This window comes from Eucalyptus grandis, chromosome 3 (genome assembly GCF_016545825.1).
Source record: "Eucalyptus grandis isolate ANBG69807.140 chromosome 3, ASM1654582v1, whole genome shotgun sequence".
Classification (NCBI taxonomy): Eukaryota; Viridiplantae; Streptophyta; class Magnoliopsida; order Myrtales; family Myrtaceae; genus Eucalyptus; species Eucalyptus grandis.
Genome location: NC_052614.1, coordinates 17,122,708 through 17,142,499, shown reverse-complemented (window position 1 = coordinate 17,142,499; position 19,792 = coordinate 17,122,708). Strand labels below are relative to the sequence as shown.

Sequence of the window (19,792 nt, the reverse complement as noted above, 5' to 3'; positions counted from 1 at the left end):
TCCATATCAGATACTAGTGAGCTGTTAAAATGCAGATTGTTCAACAGAGTACGCTACTCTATACAGGCAAAGAATCTGAACAATAGTGGTAATGGAGGATTGGAGCAAGACAGGATAAAGTAAGGAAAACAATTTTCAAATTGTAAATGTGGACATATCCACACTTATCAAGTGTTTAGCATAGATAATTTTTGCATGGCCATTGTCGCAAAGGTCTAGCGCAATGAAATTCAAGTGGTTGACCGCGACGGAAAACAAAGAAAAGAGGTTGAGCAATCCCTATGCTGGTAGCAAACTAGGAGATTAAGGTGGTGTCAATTTGGGAGTAACACTTGGATTTAGAGAAGGGGCAAGGAATCTTAAGCGACTTCCTATGCAAAGAAATTATAGTGATTGTTAATCTGCAACGATATTGATCCTGTCAACACATTCATACTTAAGTTCCTATAATGAAAATTAGTGAAAATTCATATCATTTCAAACATCTATTCATATAATAAAATGAGAAAAAAGAAATCCCTTTGAAACAAATCATATTAATAAGAATTGTCTCATAAAATGGTGCAACAAACATGTCCACGGCTCAAGAAAATGTTGGCTCATTGAATGATGCAACTAACATGTCTACGGCTCGAGAAACATTTTCTCAAGTCATAGATATGTTAGCTACACCATTTTATAGTCAATTCCTTTTACATTTTCTCAAATGTTGAGACTATTGTTTGATCATACCTAATTAAGTTATCGCCATTAGATGATATATGAAGAAGCTATTGCAATCCATCAACTGTAATCACATCTAGAGTACCCTCCACACAAAAAAATAAGTTCGAGCAAATTATGCTTATGGTCTAGAGAGTGCTCTATATATCTATATATAATAAAAAGACTGAATATGAGCTTTCTCCGATTGTTTCATATGTCAAAATCTTATCAATCCCCAATTTTACATAAATGGACATGATTGATTCATAAGATATTTGAGACAATTGCTCCTATTCCGAGCATCTTCCCTTCTAGCCACGTGGCTCTTCGGTAGGGAATGACAAGACAAATCATGTGTCTTTTCGACTCTTTTGTACCTATGCTAAAGACCAGACAATTTGAAATTTAGTTTCAAGCAATTGCAATAATTATTACAAGCTAAGGGTCACAATCCGCAAAAAGTTATTGACGTTCGAAGTTTATCTTGAATTATAACAAAAGAAGAAAAGACACGCTTCACATATTTAATCCCCATTGGGAATAATCCCAATAGTCTTTGCCCATCCAGGCACGTGTTATTCCATTGATTACATTTAAATTCGAAAAATTCAAGTTTTTGTTCTTGATACAATTTATAATAGCATTTCGACGTAACATAACAACTTGTCGTACATCGATTGAAATATCTACTGAACACTAATTAGTTGTTTTTCTTGTCTACGTCAAATTCTCTTGTGCTCTAATGATGCATGAAGAAAAGTCAAAATGTCAACACTCCCTCTATGCGTTGGCCGACTGCCAATACATGCGTACGGGTCTTCAACTGAAAGTTGCCTTTTTTCGCAACATGCAATTCATGAGAATTGACCGCTTTTGTCGCCCAATTTCACAGATGAAAACGACATCGTATTTTCTTTTCTTAAAAAAAAAAAAAATCATCACATTTTGATGTTAAGGTGATATGTATCGTGTTAAATAACGATGATAAACCAAAAAAAAAAAAAAAAAAAAAACGATTAGCGCGGTGATCGCCTGTAGTAGATAGGATGAGGTTGGGCCAATGGATTAAAAAGAAGTGCGGCTTGACTCATTCCAGAGACCCAAAAAAATGAAAGGAAAGAAAGACTTATAAATCATTTAAATCTGAACCAAACTTGAATATGTATACATGACACAAACAACATATTTTAAAATTATTTCGCCAAAATTATCAAAAAAGTTGTAATTTTATTCTTCTACCATTTTGTATGCACAAAACGCGAAAGCTGCAATTATTAGAGTTGAATGAGGGTCGGCCAGCCAGCGACTCTTGCTAGGTTTGAAAGATAAAAACGGAAAATAAAGAAATACAAAATTCGAAAACTCAATTTTATAAAAACTATAAAAATTTTCTAGCCATTTATAAGATCGTCAGCATTCACGTCAGCAATTTTTGATTAAAATTGGTAGGATGGTATAAATTGACAAAATGTGAAAATATATAAGATTCAATTAAGTAAAGCATAAGAGAGGCACTATAAGGGAATTGAATTGACAAAAATACAATAGATTTAGAACTTTTTGGACAATATTCCTTCAACATATCCAAAACAGTTGCAAACACACACATCTATCTTATAATTTCCTTCCATAACTTGAATAGGACACATCTAATAGTACAAGTGGAGCCACATGGCTGAAAGGAAGACACTTGAAAACGGAAGTTTGATCCTCTCCTTGTAAAATGTCCCAAGACCAACAAGTTGTTGACTTATACGCCAAAAATGTGCTCCTTTAACATGGCCCTCACATGTCGCATCGAACAATGATGACCGTTTATGGTAAAAAGTTGGGAATGACAAGATTTTCACATTTGATACAATCAGAGAAAGCTCTTCGATCCAGTCTTCTTATGATATAGAGACATATGCATAGTTTTCATAGGGGCGAAAGTTTGAAGTTAATAGTGCATTTGAGTTTGTTTTATTATATACAGAGATATATCATAGTAGATGTCAGTGACATCATGTCACAAGTTCGAGTCTTTTAATACATTTCTTTTGATGGGTCAATAAGAAGACAGACCAAGTCACATTAATACAAACTAGAATCCAGCCGAAGCAGAAGGGAGATATTTGGTGTTTTTGTAAAACGAGTCTCGATTGGGCAGGAGGAGGCTGGTCTACGCAGCAGGACCTCTCCACTCCAAAAACAATAATGATGTTTAATAGGAATCTCTTTACTTATGAGATTTACGTTCCATTTATTATGTGAAAAATAATTTTCTTATTTTTTTTATATTTGATTTATTTAGAAAAATGAGTCAAATGGAAAATCTGTGCTTATATTTAGGAAAATAATTTTCTCTTTAAAAATAAAAAATCATTCTCTAAAATATGACTAGATATTAACATTTGGCCTAAAACTCTACACTTGGGCATATAAACCCTAACACTATTTCCTAGGTCCTTAGCGTCCAGGACCAAATCTCCGGTGCTCACTTCCAAATCCCTTGTGCCCTCGGTCAAGTCCATCAAGGTAGAGCCCACGATCTTGTTGCCCGTGCTTAGACCCCCAATGCTGATGCCCACACTTGGGTCCATTAAGGCCGAGCCCGAAGCCCCGGTGCAAAGTAGATGCAGCTTAACCGGAATTCGCTGGAATCATGCATGCTAAATCAATTAGCAGACCACATCACATGAATGGGCAGTAAATCCTTAAATTATTGGGCAGATGCATGGCAAATTCACAATGGTTCGATCACATTATCAAACACTCTCAAATTAGGCAACACCAGATACGCCGATAATGTAACGTACCAAATAACGAGAAGACAACAAAGCATATGCAAAACAAGATTAAAACATTTTACATTCTGACGAAGCTGCATGAACGTTCACCCCAATTTTCATACGGTCGCAAAGCCTCAAGAAGAAAACAATTGATAATACCAGCAGAAAAATCATTTAAATAACTCAAACTACTCTGATCAAATCAAAAACTCGAACATGCCTATTTCTATTTTGCTGACATGGTCCGTCCATAAGACTCCATGATTAAGTTTGCCTTCATCTACTGCGAGTCCAGCTGCTTCAATAAAAACAAAAAAACAAAAAAAAAAAACGCCATTCCTGTTTCAAATTCTCAAGGTTCCTGGGGTCCATCGACCCTGTTCCCACTTTTATGACCTCTTCAGCTAGGCCTAATTTATCGAGCTTCAATAAACAATTTTTTCTTTTCCTCCTCCACTATCACTCCTGCCCCAGAGCTTCGGGAAATTAGAGACCCTTCACATCAAAGACTCTTTCTCGAACTTGTGCCTCATTTTCATCGTCTTTTTTTGCAGTGCCTCATTTTCATCATCTTCTTTTGCTACCTGTTGCAAATCGATCATCTGTTTTGGATCAGATTCAGGCAAATTATTCCTAAAGAAAGAATAGAAGATTATCTCTAAAGAAAGAATAGAAGGGTCTCAAGTTGAGCATAGGTTTGGGGCTTTTCTCATTATTGAATTTGAGCATTTATTTTGTTAGGTAGAATCAAATCAAATTTTCGATGGAAAATATTTTCAATTTCATTTTCAACTTTCAACCAAAGACTTTCTTAATTGTCTCAAATGTCTAAATCTGATCAATTCCCATGTTTACATAAACGGACATGATCGATCCATTTGAAATGTGAGGACCAAGAGAAGGAGCAAACCTCAGGAATCAAGCGTCTTTCCTTTAGCCATGTGGCTCCACCCACGCTGTTGCACGTGGCCTTTTCAAGTAATGGAAGCGAATGATAAGGTAGATGTGGTGTGCTTTTAGCTCTTTTGGACCGATCCTAAAAGACTACGGTCAATTTGGAGTATAGTATGAAACTGCAATAATTGTTCCAACTTAGGGTCGCTATCTGCAAAAAGTTGTCGATGCTTGAAATTTATCTCCAATCCCAATGGACTAAGACAAAACACACTCCACATTTTTGTTCCCCGTGAGGGAATATCCCAAGGTCTTTGCCCATCTAGGCACGTAACCATTCCATTAATTACCATCAATTTAAATTCGAAAAGCCACAATTTTCATTCTTGAATGCCATTTCATAAAAGCATTCCAATAAAAGTTGAAAAAATAGAACAACACATTGTGTATCCATCGAGATATGTACTAAATACTAGTTGATTCTTTGTCTTGTCCATGTAAAATTCTCTTGTGCTTCAATGATGCATGAAGAAAAGTCAAAAAGGCTCCACTCCCTCCATGGACTGGCCGACTGCAGTGACTGATGTATGGGTCTTCAACCGAAACTCTTGCCTTTTTTTTCGCAACTTGCAATACATGACAATCGGCCGCCTTTGTCGCTTAATTCCTCCGACGAAGACGACTCGATATCTCCTTTTCTTCACAAAAACCATCGCATTTCGATAGCAACGTGATACCTATCATGAACATGCTAAATAGATATGAAGAGCCAAGTTCACAGCATTTTAGAGAATTAATTTGGCCCAACAGTCATTGGTCGTGGATGGATGAGGTTGGGTTGTTAGTAGACCTCTCAAATGGATAGAATTGGATCGGGTTGGATTGAAAATGATTCCACTTATATTGACTAATTTAACTTGTTTTGAGCTATTTATATGCAATATAATTTTAGCGATCCATACCCGACCCGGTCCATTTGCATGATCCAACACTTAGTGCCAGCAATTTTTTGACATAGCCCATTTGGGTGATACGACGCGACCCAACTAAATTGGTCTGTATTTAGCATGTATGAGCTCATGTGTCATAAGTGAGTTGACCTAGTTATGACACAGCAAAAATTGTATGCTACATGAGTTATTATGCTTAACCAAATCAGACACGAATGGGCACGTTTAAGTTAATGTATGAACGTGTCATATGTTTAGCATGACATGATTAAACAGGTTTTAGCACATTTAATATTCGCATCTAAATAGTTTTTTTTTTCTAATCCTAAATAGTTTATACAAATAAACCCATGTTAAAATGAGTGAAAGGTCAAACAAAAACAGTAATAGGGATGCAGAAGTCATAGAATGTCAGAAGAAAAGGCTCATATTTTAGATTTTATATGAAGCAAAATTATTCATATCTGTTGAAATATGTCGAAACTCATTACAGAAGTTATTATGTATTAATGTGTTTTTTCTTAATCGTGTATACAATTACATGTTAAAATTAATTTGTAAGCAAGTTAACATATCGTGTTGTGTGAACTGCTTTATTAGGTGTGTTGAAACAGTTTTGTCATCTTCAAGTCAACAAAATTCTTATTATACTTCTGTCTCTACACGATATGATTAACACGAAATAACACCAATTGTCAATCCCAATGAAGATGACTTTAAAATAGCATAAAGAAAGAGGAAGAAATGACAAATCACCTACACAAGAAATAACTCAGCTTCATGTCTTCGACTTTTAAGACTGGACACTAGCAAGCAAACTACCTAAAAGTTTGAAAATTATCAAATTCTTTGTTGCAAATTCGATGGATATGTTTTGGGAATACCCACAAAATCATGCTTAGGATGCATTTCTTTTCTTTCAAGGCAAATGGGTGATTTGGAAATTGTTTTCTTAAAAGTAATTGCTTATATCGTCTACAAAATTGAATCGGTAAAAAATATTTTTATTGTACATGAAAATTTCAGTCACTCGAAACACGAATGATAATCATTATATCTCTCTGTTTTTCTAATTTTCTGTTTTTGGGAACAAATTTAAAGTAGAAATCCGTTTAGTAATGTAATTTCATTTTTCTATATTTTGGGATAAAGTTTTAGCTCGAAAATAAGTTTAGAACAGAATTAAGAAGTTACAAGTTTCTATTTTTCTAATTCTGAAACAAAAACAGAAATAAAAATTATTTTCATCGCTCACTCTCTCCGCTTGCCCTAAAAGGGAGATATTTAAGAAAGCCCATCAAATGAAATTTCTGTTTTAGGAATAGAATTTTTGTGTCGTTATCAAACGTGCATTTTTTCTCCGAAATTTATTTAAGGAATAAAAACATAAATATCTATTTATGTTCACAAATTTTTCCGAGAAAAGAATGATTATTATTCGAACCCTCAATTGCTCACTCTTGATTTTGCTCGACTCAAGCCTTAATCGCTAGACTCTCTCGCTCGACCCGATAGCCTTATCTTAAGAATCTGAGAAATTTTTTGTGATCGTCCTTGTGAGGGGACAGATGACGTTGCCTTTCTACTGCCAAGTATCTTCCGTTGCTGATCTGTAGACAGTCCTTTGTAAATAGGAAGTGCTTCCTGTCGGGTGGAGATCTTTGTATCAGCAGAACCGTGAATTACGAGTAACTTCGACTCAGAACCACCAGTTCTATTTACCCACTTGGAAACTGATCCCAAGACCATATGATCCGATTCCCGATTCCACGGAACCGGAAATCGATCCCACGGGTACGGTTCTCCATTCCTAGACGGGAATCGAGCCGCCGGAGAACCGATCACCCTCGCAGAAAAAGAGTGCTTTTCGTGGGAAAATGGAAGGAAACTATAAAAAGAAGGAAGGAAGAAAAGGAGTGGAAGGCGAGGGCGGATCTGGCGAGGGCCAAGGCGCATCTGACGTGGGACCCGGGCACCGTTTCGCTCTATCGGTACAGCTAATCCTTTTTAACACCTTTCGTCTCGTTGGCGCTCTTCTAGCCATTCCACACCAGTACTCTCTCTCTCTCTCTCTCTCTCTTCCCCTATCTTTGGCATGCGGATATTATTAACGCCCCCATCGCTCTTTTTTCTTGAATTTTTCGTGTATTATTGGATATTTCATTTTATCTGTTTGATTATCGTCTTTAATTTCTAGTCTTTGCCCTCTGTTTCTCCCCCTATATAAGCCATTTCCTCCCTCAAATCTTCCACTCCAGGAAAAAAAAGTGTGTGTTGATGCTCGCTCCCTTTTTGTCCCCGCCTTTCTCCAAATTATGATCATGAGCTTTTGCAAAAAGGGTCTCCACTCATTTCTGGGCCTCACTTACTTCATTGATAGCAATACCGCCGCCATCGCGGTCGCCTGCCCCGCCACTAAAACGTCGCCTCCTGCTGCCGCCGACGCCGACTTGGCTAGAGGAGTGGGTCTCATGACGGCCACGGGGGAAATGTGCCGCCAGCCGAACGTGTTGGAATCTTCTGCCATCAAATCACTGCCAGCTGCGGCGGCAAAGAAGGACCCGGATGGGAATAGTACCGTGAGAATGTTCTTGGATGACGTAGGGGAGGTGGTCGACGGGTTGATGTCGTGCACCGAGAGCCTAGGGTTCGAGAGCTCCGATGAGAGGAGGGTCGACGACCACACGATGATGGAGGACATAGGGAGCATGAGCAACAAGAACGGCGATGATGAGTGGCATCACGTGGGGAGGACAAGGTGGAGGGAAGAGAGCGAGAGGAGGAGAGAGAAGAAGTTCCCACCTCCATTGTCCTCCTTGAACCACAAGGGCCAACCTTGCTTCTTCCTCAGGCCCGTGAGAAGGGATGGGAGGTTGGAGCTGACCGAGGTGAGGATCGATCGGCCCGAGATCCTCCGCTCCTCACGGCAGGATGGGCGGCTGCGGTTGGAGTTCATTGTAGACGAGGAGGATGAGGAAGAAGAACAAGAACAAGAAGAACCGGAAGAACTAGAAGATGAGGAGGAGCAAATAATAGAAGAAGAGGAGGAGCAGGATGACGGCAACCACCGCGAGGTGCAGGATCCCGGCGATTCAACGGAGTGCTGGATAAGCGAAGAGGAGGACGGTCATCACGACGGGGAGACATTTGAGTTTGAAGAAGAGGAAAGGATGGGCGAGTGGAGGTTTCACCACCATCATCATCATCATCAAGTGAGTAATGAAGGGTTTGGGAGATGCCACAAATTGGTGAACCACCGCGACCACCACCCCCACCACCACCACCACCACCACCATCACCTCCATCACCACAATAACTTACATGTGTGGAGGCAGCCTTTCGTGACCACAAGGTGAAGTTAGCACATGTTCCCCACGCGGTTGTGCGAAAAGGACTTGGGATGGGAAAGGAGGCGGCCATTTATTTTGTGTCGAGGATTAATGTGTTTTCCTTTTTTGTTGTCATTGGGTTGTGCATAATATCTGCTGAATTTTGAGAGAGAGAGAGAAAGGGTGATGATGTGTCTCAAAATCAACCAAAGTTTTCGGGCACAAGCGGTTGATGCGGATAAAGGTGGAATCTTTGGAAATGGGAAATGTCAGCAGTGCAGTCTGCATCTGGAGGTTGGAGAGAGATGTGAAAATATTAGTTATGTTTTTACCAAATTTAGTTGTTCTTTAGTTACAAGAACTTGGCAACACGCGCCATCATCTTGTGAAATATAAATGGCATCGTGTATTTAAAACAAAGAAAGGAAATTATGAAATCCCAGAAGTATTCAGCCTCCAGACTCTGCCTGCAACACCCACACCCTCAAGTTCTTGTCATATCATAACTTCATCTATCTTTTCCTTTCTTGAGGTTTTGAAGGAAACCACGTGTTAAGATTGTGAGCTGGTGCTACATGGTATATTCGGTCTTGCAAGGAACTGCCCCTTTCTTCCCCACATATGGTCCTATCTTTGTCTCCATATCAGCAGAAATCTTGGGGGAGTACATCTTCATGATATCTGGACAGATGAAGAAAATGAGAGAAATTGAGACACGGTGACAAAGTTGATGAAAAGGAACGAAGAGAAACTTCTTTTGAATCGACGAGACAAAAGGAAAAGCTAAGGACTAGGAGTCAATTAAAGCAAAGGTGCTCGTAAAAGTCCGTGGCAATTGGGTGTAGTTTGAGTGATGGAGAAAAAATGACATTAAAAGTGTCATAACTTTTATATATTAAGATTTTTTGTCGAATAACTTAAATGTTAAATCAGAAGAAAAATGATCATTTGAGAGAATTAAAAAAAAATTATTCCTTTTTTCCGTACATAATTGTATTGCAAATACAATGTATATTATGAACTCTAAGAGGTAAGATACAAAAGGTAAAAGAATAATAAATATTTCCTAAATATATGCTGACTCTAAAAGATAAGATATAAAAATAACATAATAACAAATATTTTTTAAATGTTTGCTAAATATTTTCTTCCCTTAACATCCCAGCAAGCTAATGGTGAGGGTGCAACATTAACTCAGATCGCAATTGAAGGAACCAGCAGGAAGGCAAGCCTTTAGTGAAGATATTTGCAGTTTGTTCTTCGGTAGAAATGTAACGGACTACCAATTGTTTCCAAGTAATGAATTCCCGAATGAAATGGTAATCAATTTCCACATGTTGGGTTTGAGCATGAAGCACAAGATTTGTGGATAAGTAGATGGCAGATAAGTTATTGCACGAAAGAGTGGGTGGCTCGGGTGGTTGCACGTGAAGATCCTGAAGGAGATATTCAAGCCACATTAACTCTGCCGTTGTATCTACAAGACATATGTATTCTGCTTCAGTGCTACAACGAGCCATGGTTCGTTGCCTGCAAGATGACCGAGAGATGAGGTTTGGTCCGTGATAGACACAAAACCCACCAACGGAGTGACGGTCCGTCCTGTCGCCCACTAAACTGGCATCAGAAAATGCATGGAGCTGAGTGGTTGCTGCTCGAGTAAAAAAGATGACCGTGCGAGATCATATCGGCTAAGCAATACAGAAGGCGTTTAACTGCTTGCCAATTGGCCATAGTAGGGGCGTGAAGATGTTGACAAACCGAATTCACCGCATATGCAATATCAGGCTGCATGAGAGTGAGATATTGAAGTGCTCCCACAATGCTTCGAAATTGAAATGGGTCTATAAGTGGCTCATAAGAAGCAATCATGTCCGATTCCACGGAATTTGCAGGAATAGTAGTGGGTTTGGCAGATTGCATATTAGCATTTTTTGGTATTTTCCTCACAAATTGACTTTGGTGAAGGTGTAATCCATCGTTTGGTATGAAGCACTTTTTTTTTTTTTTGGTCATAAGTAACGATTTCATTAAAATAACTAAGTCATATGTGGAGAAAATACATTAAAAGCATAAGCACAAAGTAAATCAAATAGGGCAGGTGGGGTATTCTGAAGCCAATTTGGTGGAAGAGTATTGTTCCTGCAAGCTTTCGCCAGCCAATCCGCTGGCCGGTTTGATTCCCTTTTGCAATGGGCCAGGGAAATGGCCCGAAATAGCTTCATTTTTGTTCTGGCCCGGCTCACTGCAGACTTTGCTTCCCAACTGAAGTCTTCGAGAGTGTTGCAACTGTGCACGAGGGGGAGACAGTCGGATACCACTTCCAATGAAAGGTGAGTTCGGTTAGAGAGGAAATTTAGGGTTTCGAGAAGGGTGATGGCCTCCGCCTGTTCTGCCGTGGACGCAGCCACTAGTTTCGCAAATCCATCAACAACCCGTCCGCTGGAGTCACGGCACAAGCAGGCTATGGCTCCTTTGTTCTCGCGTCCTCCCCTGTATCCTCTTGATTCTGGTTCGGCATCGTTGCTTAGGAGAAATGAGGCGTCGATGTTAATTTTCAGCGATTCAGGGGATGGGGGCATCCATCTTTGAGGTATGGTGTCGCTATGTTGCTCTCCTTTCTTTTTGTTGTTCCAAGTGGAGAAGCTCTCGTGTAGAGCCTCGGCTTTAAAAATCGTTTGCTGTGGGTGCAGAGGGCGATGGCCATATATGAACTGATTGCGGTCTTTCCAAATGCTCTAGAGGGTAACTGTGATAAGGTCGAACTTTTTTGCACTGGTTTGGTTTTTTTTTACCATGTACAGCCAGTCGTCGAACTTGGTTAACCCTATTCGGGACACTTTGATGTGCAGAGGGGCGGCTTTCCAAATCCTTGTCGTCCAGGAGCATAGCAGCAGGGTGTGCTCGACTGTTTCGGCTTCCCGTTTGCAAAGAGGGCACAACGGATCAGGTACTATTTTCCGCCTGTATAAATTCTCCATTGTGGGTATTACGTTGTGGCAAGCATTCCATAGAAAATGTTTGATCTTGGGTAGGCTATTTGATTGCCATATGAACTTCCATAATGCTGGTTTTGGTTGATGCGAAGAAGTTGCTATGGTTGTTTGATATGATGGAGTGCCTACTTGTGCTTTTTTGTTTGGTGGATTGTCTCTATTGGCATAGTATCCGCTTTGAACTGTGTATATCCCTGATTTGGTCTTCTCCCATACCAGTCTATCCTCTTCATTAGGCATTCCGATTGGTGTTGCTAATATGTCTTGGACTTTTTGGTCGTCAAACAATGTTTTTATCAAATGTTCATTCCAATTTCCAGTCTCTGGATCTATGAGACCAGCCACTTGCCTTGGTTCCCCATCCATAGCCGAGCCACCAATCTTTCCGCTTTTGAGCCATTTGTCCTCTCTAGTCGATATTGCATTACCATTCCCAACGGAGAACATTATGTTCGGAGAAATAGAGTCTCTTCCCATCAATATACTCTGCCATCCCCATGAGGATCTTGATCCTTTGCCAGCCTTCCAAAACTCACTTTGTGGGTAGTACAACCCTTTCATTACTTTGCTTAGTAAGGACTAAGGATGTTGAGAAATTCTCCATGCTTGCTTTCCCAACATAGCCTTATTAAAAGCTATTAGATCCTTGAAGCCAAGACCCCCTTCATCCTTCCTGATTTTCAGATCTTCCCATTTTTTCCAATGTATCCCAGCATTCCTGGTATTGTTTCTCCACCAGAAATTCGCCACTTTCGTCTCTATAGCTTTGCAAATCGAAATAGGGATTTTGAAGATAGACATGGCATACTGAGGAATGGCTTGTATAATTGATTTGATTAAGATTTCCTTCCCCGCTTTCGTCAATAAATTCTCCTTCCAGCTTTGCAATTTCATATGAACCTTGGCAAGAATCCATCCAAACATATCCTTCTTTGAAGCCCCCCAATCCGACGGCATTCCTAAATACTTCCCAGTTTTTTCAATTTCTGTCACACGTAGTTCAGAAGCCATATTTCTCCTCAAGTTGTTCGGGCAGGTTTTACTTAAATATATGCCTGATTTGTTGCGGTTTACAGCTTGACCAGATGCAAAACAGTATTGATGTATGATAGTGGCTAGGTTTTGACACTCCAATATTGTTCCATTTAGAAAAAAGATAGAATCATCTGCGAATAATAAATGTGATAGAGTAGGGCAGCTACTATTTAACTTGATTCCCTTTAATGTGCCATCAGCTATTGTCTATTTCATCACGTGTGAAAGCACATTTGCCACCAAAATGAATAAATAGGGCGAGAGTGGATCACCTTGTCTAATCCCGCGTGTAGGCTTGAAGTACGGCAGAGATTCCCCATTGAAATTTATGCTGAAAGCAACTGTTGAAACACACTGCATGACCCACTGGACCCACTGCTCACAGAAACCCATTTTGATTAAGCTTGCCCTGAGGAAATCCCATTCGATCCTATCATAGGCCTTTTGCATGTCTAACTTTAGAACAGCTTGAAACTTTCGTTTATTCTCCCTTGTTCTCAGCCTGTGTAGAACTTCTTGCACAATCAATATGTTATCTTGGATTTGCCTACCCCCACAAAAGCGCTTTGTTCTTCAGCAATTAGGCTAGGTAGCAGTGGTTTAAGCCTATTTGTCATCACTTTGGAAATAATTTTATATATGAAGTTGCAAAGGCTGATTGGTCTGTACTGCTCAAGTTTTTCAGGGTTTGGGATATTTGGGATAAGAGTTATATGGGTTTTGTTCATTTCTGGGTTTATGTATCCTGTGTTGAAAAAGTTCTGTGTTTCTTTGAGGATATCCTGACATAAATCTGCCCAGTGTCTTCGAAAGAATAGTCCATGAAGCCCATCTGGTCCAGGAGCTTTAGTTGCTCCTAATTGTTGCATTGCAGTAGTTATTTCCTCCATACCGACATCGCCACTAACCCGTGATTCATATTCTCGTCCACCAAGGCGGGAATATTCTGTAGTAGAGGCTGAAAATCTCTGGAGCCTCTTGATTGATATAAGTTTTGGAAGTATTTCCCGGTCATTTCCTTTAGATGTTGCTCCTCTCTTACCCATACTTCTTCTTCATTCTTCAGCATGGATATTCTGTTTCTGATCCTTCTCTGTATTACTATAGCATGAAAGAATTTGGAATTTCGATCACCCCATTTGAGCCATCTAATTCTGGATCGCATGCCCCAATACATCTCCTCTTGTCTCCACAGTTGTTCTATTTCTTGTGTAATTTTCTTTGCTGCTGCACTTTCTTGTAGTTCGACCGTTCTATTCAGCAAAGTTTGAAGTTCATTTGTTAGCCATGCAAGTCTCATTTTAGCATTTGCGAAACGGTTTTTGCTCCACTTCATCAACTTGTTTGCTGTAATTTGTAATTTTTCCACCACTGTTAGTTGTTGGCTATCGGGATCAGCCCAAACTTCCTTGACTACTTGTGTACATTCTTCTTCCTCAGCCCGAATGCTTCGTATTTGAATCTCTGTGCCCGTTTCTTCCGTTGCGGGTTAAGTGTGACTAGGATAGGGCTGTGATCAGACCCTATAGGTGGTAATGCTATACTCTCTGCTATAGGATATATTGTTCTCCAAGTAGCAGTGCAAAGAGCTCCGTCGAGACGCTTCTTTACTAAGCGATCCTTCTCTCGTTGTTTGTCCAGGTGAACGCACAACCTTTGCTCTCCAAATCCATTAATGAACAGCGTTGAATGAAATCTCGAAGGCTGTGAGTCGGTAAGTTTCAGCTCGGTGCTTGCCCACCTTTTCCAGTTGTATAGGATCTCATTAAAATCCCTAGACAGAGCCAAGGCTGTTGATATTGGAGACTTTCTCTCGTATATAGCTTCCCATAACAAAACTCTCTCTTTAAATTCATTTGGAGCATGAATGAACGTCAGCTGCATTCTGTTGTGTAGCTTTAATTTGACATTGAGCATTTATAGCATTTGCCGAGGAGGAATCAATAGATATATTAACTCGATCATCCCGAAGATAGCCGGACCCCGCTGTCCCTGCGGATCAACTATAAACTGTTCTGAAATTTCAGTTTTCTCCTTATTCTAAGCACTTTATGCGCTTGATTTTTTGTTTCCATTATGAACACAACGCTGGGCCTTTCTTGAGTCACAAGGACTCGCAAGAAAGGCTTGAACTGTCAAGGGTGTGTGCCCAACCCTTAACAGTTCCAACTCAGAATTTTCATGTCTGATTTGGTGGCTTATTAGGGCTAGCCACCAAAGCCCATTGGTCTGATTTCGCAACCACTGTTATAGGAGTTTCCACCAGCTGTGTATGTTCAATTACTGATATAGTTGATGTGTTTGCTCCATATGGACATAATCTTTTCCCTTTTTTTTGATGATGAGGCCTTTGCACTTTTCGATTTCTTTTGGATTAGCCCCTTCTCACTTATTGGGTTCTCTTGGATTTCCTCCTCTGCTGCCTTCTACTGTTCCTCATATATCACCATTTCTGATTCTTCATCCAGGCAACTATTCCCTCTTTTCTGAGTTTCTTTTTTCTCCATAGGGACGATTGCTAAAGGAAGGGTGGGGTAATAGTTCTCCCCTGTTGGATTTGTGGCATTCTGCTGTTCTCCTAAAGGAGTTTCAGGTACTTGCTCATCATCTTCTAGTGGGATTTCTTGCATGCCGTAAAAGATCTTTCCATATGGGCTTAGTGCCTTCGCTTCAGCTCTCAACCAGTGCCCGAATCTGCCCGGTAAGTTTTCAGCCAACCTTGAGTTCTCATATTGTATTTCTGTGCAATCAGTTGCATAGTGACCTATTTTTCCGCATGAATAGCAATAATGCGGAAGTCTTTCATATTTGAATTCCACCCATAGCCTTTTTTTTTATTTATCCAGATTTACTAAAACTCCGGTCTTAAGGGGTTCTTCCCGATTCAGCTTGACTCTTGCCTTCCTGTTTTGTAGCTCTTTTGTTCCCCTTTGCTTCTAGTTTAACATCTATCACTTCACCTATTTTTGAAGCAATGTTTCGGACCACTTTGCGGTGACGTTCGCCCCAAGGGAAGGCCCAAAAGATTCACCCAAAATGCACAGTGAGTGAAGTTATAGCAGATTTCAGGGGTATCCGGTTCACTTTCCTGCAGAACTAATAAGTTGCTTGAGAAGGACCAAGGTCCAGAGTCGAGTACTCGCTGTTTGTCTGCCTCAGAAGGAAAGGAAAATGAGAAATACCCAGGTTCTATCGTTGAGCATGTAACATTATCCACTTTCCAAGCTTTTTTCATAACCCCGATAAATGCTGTAAAGTTTACATTCGGCTTTAAGAAAAGTTTCCCAAACAGGGTTTTGCGACATGCTATCAAATTTTCTTCTGAAATCTCTGTTACATCAACCACATCTTCTTCCGACCAAAGCTTGCCTAAGCTTTTGCAAAGAGCATTCACCGTCTCTCTTCTTCATGCGATCGTTCATCCTTTCTTCGGGGCGAGATAGAGATGGAATCGCGGCTGACTTGCTGGTTTGGGATTTGGTGACGGTGGTTTTGTTCGATTAGGTTGAAGGGAGCTGGATCGTATGTGGGGGATGGTCTACGAGTTAGAAGATTGGTGATGGATTAAGAGGTTTCGTGTGGTTGAAAGAATACCTTGGTTGATTCAAAGATGGTGGGGGTTTAGGGTTTTACCTGCAGACGATTGAGAAGATTCCAGACCATCGCAGGAGAGTAGGCATTACTGTGATCTAGGGTTTTCCCCATTCCGAAAGGTGTAATCAGAGAGGAAGGGTTAGGGATTATCGATTACCTTCTGTGATGAAGGTGGAAGAGCACTACCCAGCTGGTAGAGAGAACTCTCCATCGCAGGGAGAGCTATTTCTTCTTCTGGTATGAAGCACTTCAATCCCCAAAAAATAATGAATGTCCCCTAAATGCTTGATAGCAAATTCCGACTGAAGGTATTGCCTGAGATTGTGTAATGGAGCATTCGACGAACCGGTTAAAATAATGTTGTCAACGTGAAACAATAAGAAAATGGTGAAATCAACCGTGTGTTTGACAAACAAGGTGGTGTCGGCCTTGGATATGACAAATCCCAAGTCGCACAAGTAGGAACTCAAGTGGGTGTACCAAGAGTGTACCAAGCGCGAGGCGCTTGTTTAAGACCATATAACAACTATCGAAGGCGACAAACGTAGTTGAGCTTACTTGCATCAACAAAATCCTGCGATTGAGTCATATAAACTTCCTCCTCAAATAATCTGTGTAGGAACGCATTAGAGACATCCAATTGTCAAATGGACCAATGTCGAGAATATGCCAAAGACAAGATTGTGAATGTAATCAATACCCTTGTTGATGAAAACCAAACAAGGAAAACCCTTGGTGATCAATCTTGCTTTATATCGTTTAATAGTTCCGTCAAAGTGGAGTTTAATCTTATACACCCATTTGCATCCGATGGGTCGAGCATGAGCAGGAAGCGGAACAAGATCCCATGTGCAATTCTCCATTAGTGCTTTGTATTCAGACTATATTGCGAGCTGCCATTTTTCATCCTTTGCTGCCTTGGAAAAACAAGTGAGTTCTTCAGTAATACTAGACTAAACCACAAAAGCCGAGGTGTGATTTTTTTAAAAAGTTTGACGAGCTATGGTCCCATCCAAAGACGAGTTGATGATGATGGTACCATGGTAGAAGTTTCTTGTGGTACCCCTACAGGTTCAATTGTAGTTTCAATGATGTCAGCAAGTGGAATATCCGGATTTGGTGGAGAAACCTATGGAAACTCAGGTGGTCCAGTAGGTGTCAAGGATGATAGGGACAAATCAGCAGGCAAAAATAATTCCACATGTGTTGGTGTGGAGGCATTTTGAGAGGAGTTTGGCAAGGCAGCAAGAGGATAGGTGGCCTCATCAAAAGTGACATCCGCAACAACATAAAAATGATTATCTTTAGGGCAATAGCAGCGATATCCTTTATGTCCCGAAGGATAGCCCATAAAGATGCAAGCCTTGGATCTTGGTTGCAAGCTTATGGGGCAAGTAAGGGCGAAGAAATGGATTATACTGCATAAACAAAAACATGTAAATGCGTAATATTGGTTTTAGTGTGAAATAAAGCCTCCCAAGGTGAAATATTATCAATGACTTGTGTTGGCAATGCGGTTAATCAAGTAAACCGCAATTTCAAAAGCAAACTCCGGAAACATTGGTGGACCAGAACCTTGATGAAGAAGAGTTAATCTAATTTTAACTATATGTCGATGTTTCCATTCTGAAGTCCCGTTTTGATAGGGTGCGTAAGGACAAAAAACTTGTTGGTGATTGTCATGGTCTCTAATGTATTGGACAAATTTAGTGGGTGTGACAAATTTAGGTGCTCCGTCGCACTATATAGATTTAATTTGATTTTCAACAAGTTTGTGAAAGACTTTAAAAATGGAACAAAATTGACTGCGAGATGAGAATGAATAGAACCAAGTAACATGAGAGAAATCATCAAAGAAAAAAATATAGTATTTATTGTCGTTGAATCAAATAATAGGAGAGGGACCCCAAATATTAAAATGAATTAATTCCAAAGGATCAGCCACTGCGTGATGACAAATTAAACACACGTGGAACCAGAAACATTAGCCCCGGTCATATCTGTATACCAAATTAGGTAACTTCTTGATCCATACCCAATTTAAATATTTAATTGCCTAACTTGGATCATTACGATTTTAATCTTGATTTGGTGTGAATTGTAGGCGTTTACGGATTAGGCAATTTCCTTTCTGGATTCGTGCATATAATTAGAGTTTCGATCGATCTTTATGACCTAAAGATCGGATTCCCCAATTCCTCCTTTTGTTTCCTCCATTCCGAAGACGGATCCGGTTTCGGGTCGGTCGGTGGATCCGGACCCGATGATTCCAAAATAAAAAAGAAAACCCTGGAAGCCCTAGAGAAATTGTCTCCAGTTCACACAGATCCAGCAGGAGGAGGAGAGATGTCGATGGTGGGTCCGGAAGAAGACAGGGATCCGATGATAGCGGAGGCCGAGCGGTTCGTGGAGAACTACTACAGCACGTTCGACGCGAACAGGGAGGGCTTGGTGAACCTGTACCGGCAACGATCGGTGCTGATTTTCGGCGGCCGGAAGATCCAGGGCAAGGAGGCTATCCTCGCCAAACTCACCTCCCTTCCGCAGCCGTGCCACCACGAAATCGCCGAGTTCAAGTGCAGGACCTATCGCTTGGCACCCGCATCGGTCGCCGTGTTCGTCGGGGTCCGCGGCGGGACGTGGGTAGGCGGCAAGAAGGAGGAGGCGGACGGCGCCCTTATAGAGCAGGTCTCTCTCTTTCTCTCTAAGTTATTATTTCTTGTCAACGCTTTGCAATTTCTCTATCGATCAATCCATTAATCAATCGCATCGCGCATAAATACCGAGAGTACATCTCAAGCTCCAAGCTCCTTGTCTAACGCTCTGGCTGGCTCTGATTCTTAACCTTCAGGGCTTCGATCTGGTGCCAGCACGAGGAGGAAGCTTTTACATAGCTGAACAATCTGGGATGTTCTTTGATCTCAAGAAGCCTCGGACCGGGCGTATGTCCACCTGGGTACCGAAACTTCCCGCCCCGGGAACGCCCATGTATGCCTCGTTATTTCAAATCCTATCCTCGGCATACCCGCCGACGTCGGCTGCCACGGCACCGAGTACGCCTCCGCATTTCGAACGCCTCAGCATTTCGAATCCGAATACCCATGATGAAACTTCCTCCGTCTCTACAGAGACCTGATGATGTTTTATTTTCAATGTTCTAGACTCTTGTTTTATTTTTTCAATCTTTTATTGCAGTACTTTGTGAAACTTGTACACACACACACACACACACACACACACACACACACACACACACACATATATATATATATATATATATTTGTATGTATGTATGTATTGGATTCATGTTCCAATCCAAGTTCAGCATATGTCAGAGTCAGATTGCAGTTATGAACTCAGTGGTAGGGCCTTCTAATTCTCGTGGTAATCTCAGTAAAGTTGACTTGATGTTTCATGACATTAGCAGTGAGGAAGTTTAATATTTAAGAATATGACTACAAAAGTAATTACCATCGCTCGACTTTTAGCACAATTAAAACCCAGATGGATATACATAA

At 40.6% G+C, this 19,792-nt stretch overlaps 2 protein-coding genes across 2 annotated transcripts; both read left to right on the top strand.

The window, feature by feature from the left end:
• Positions 1 to 7,374: 7,374 nt before the first annotated feature.
• Positions 7,375 to 9,108, top strand: LOC104415516 (LIM domain-containing protein A). The gene has a single exon (XM_010026838.3). The coding sequence runs from the start codon at positions 7,636 to 7,638 to the stop codon at positions 8,674 to 8,676; it is 1,041 nt and encodes a 346-aa protein (XP_010025140.2). The 5' UTR covers positions 7,375 to 7,635; the 3' UTR covers positions 8,677 to 9,108.
• Positions 9,109 to 18,586: 9,478 nt separating this feature from the next.
• On the top strand, positions 18,587 to 19,414 carry LOC120292220 (nuclear transport factor 2B-like). The gene is made up of 2 exons (XM_039310429.1): positions 18,587 to 18,962; positions 19,126 to 19,414. Exons 1-2 carry the CDS (start codon positions 18,621 to 18,623, stop codon positions 19,408 to 19,410), a joined length of 627 nt encoding a protein of 208 aa, XP_039166363.1. The 5' UTR covers positions 18,587 to 18,620; the 3' UTR covers positions 19,411 to 19,414.
• Positions 19,415 to 19,792: the final 378 nt, after the last annotated feature.

Excerpts from the sequence above, each read along its gene's own strand:
- LOC120292220 (XM_039310429.1), top strand. The coding sequence starts at position 18,621 with ATGTCGATGGTGGGTCCGGAAGAAGACAGGGATCCGATGATAGCGGAG. Across the intron at positions 18,963-19,125 it reads ACGGCGCCCTTATAGAGCAG|GGCTTCGATCTGGTGCCAGC; the intron begins GTCTCTCTCTTT and ends CTTAACCTTCAG.
- LOC104415516 (XM_010026838.3), top strand. The coding sequence starts at position 7,636 with ATGATCATGAGCTTTTGCAAAAAGGGTCTCCACTCATTTCTGGGCCTC.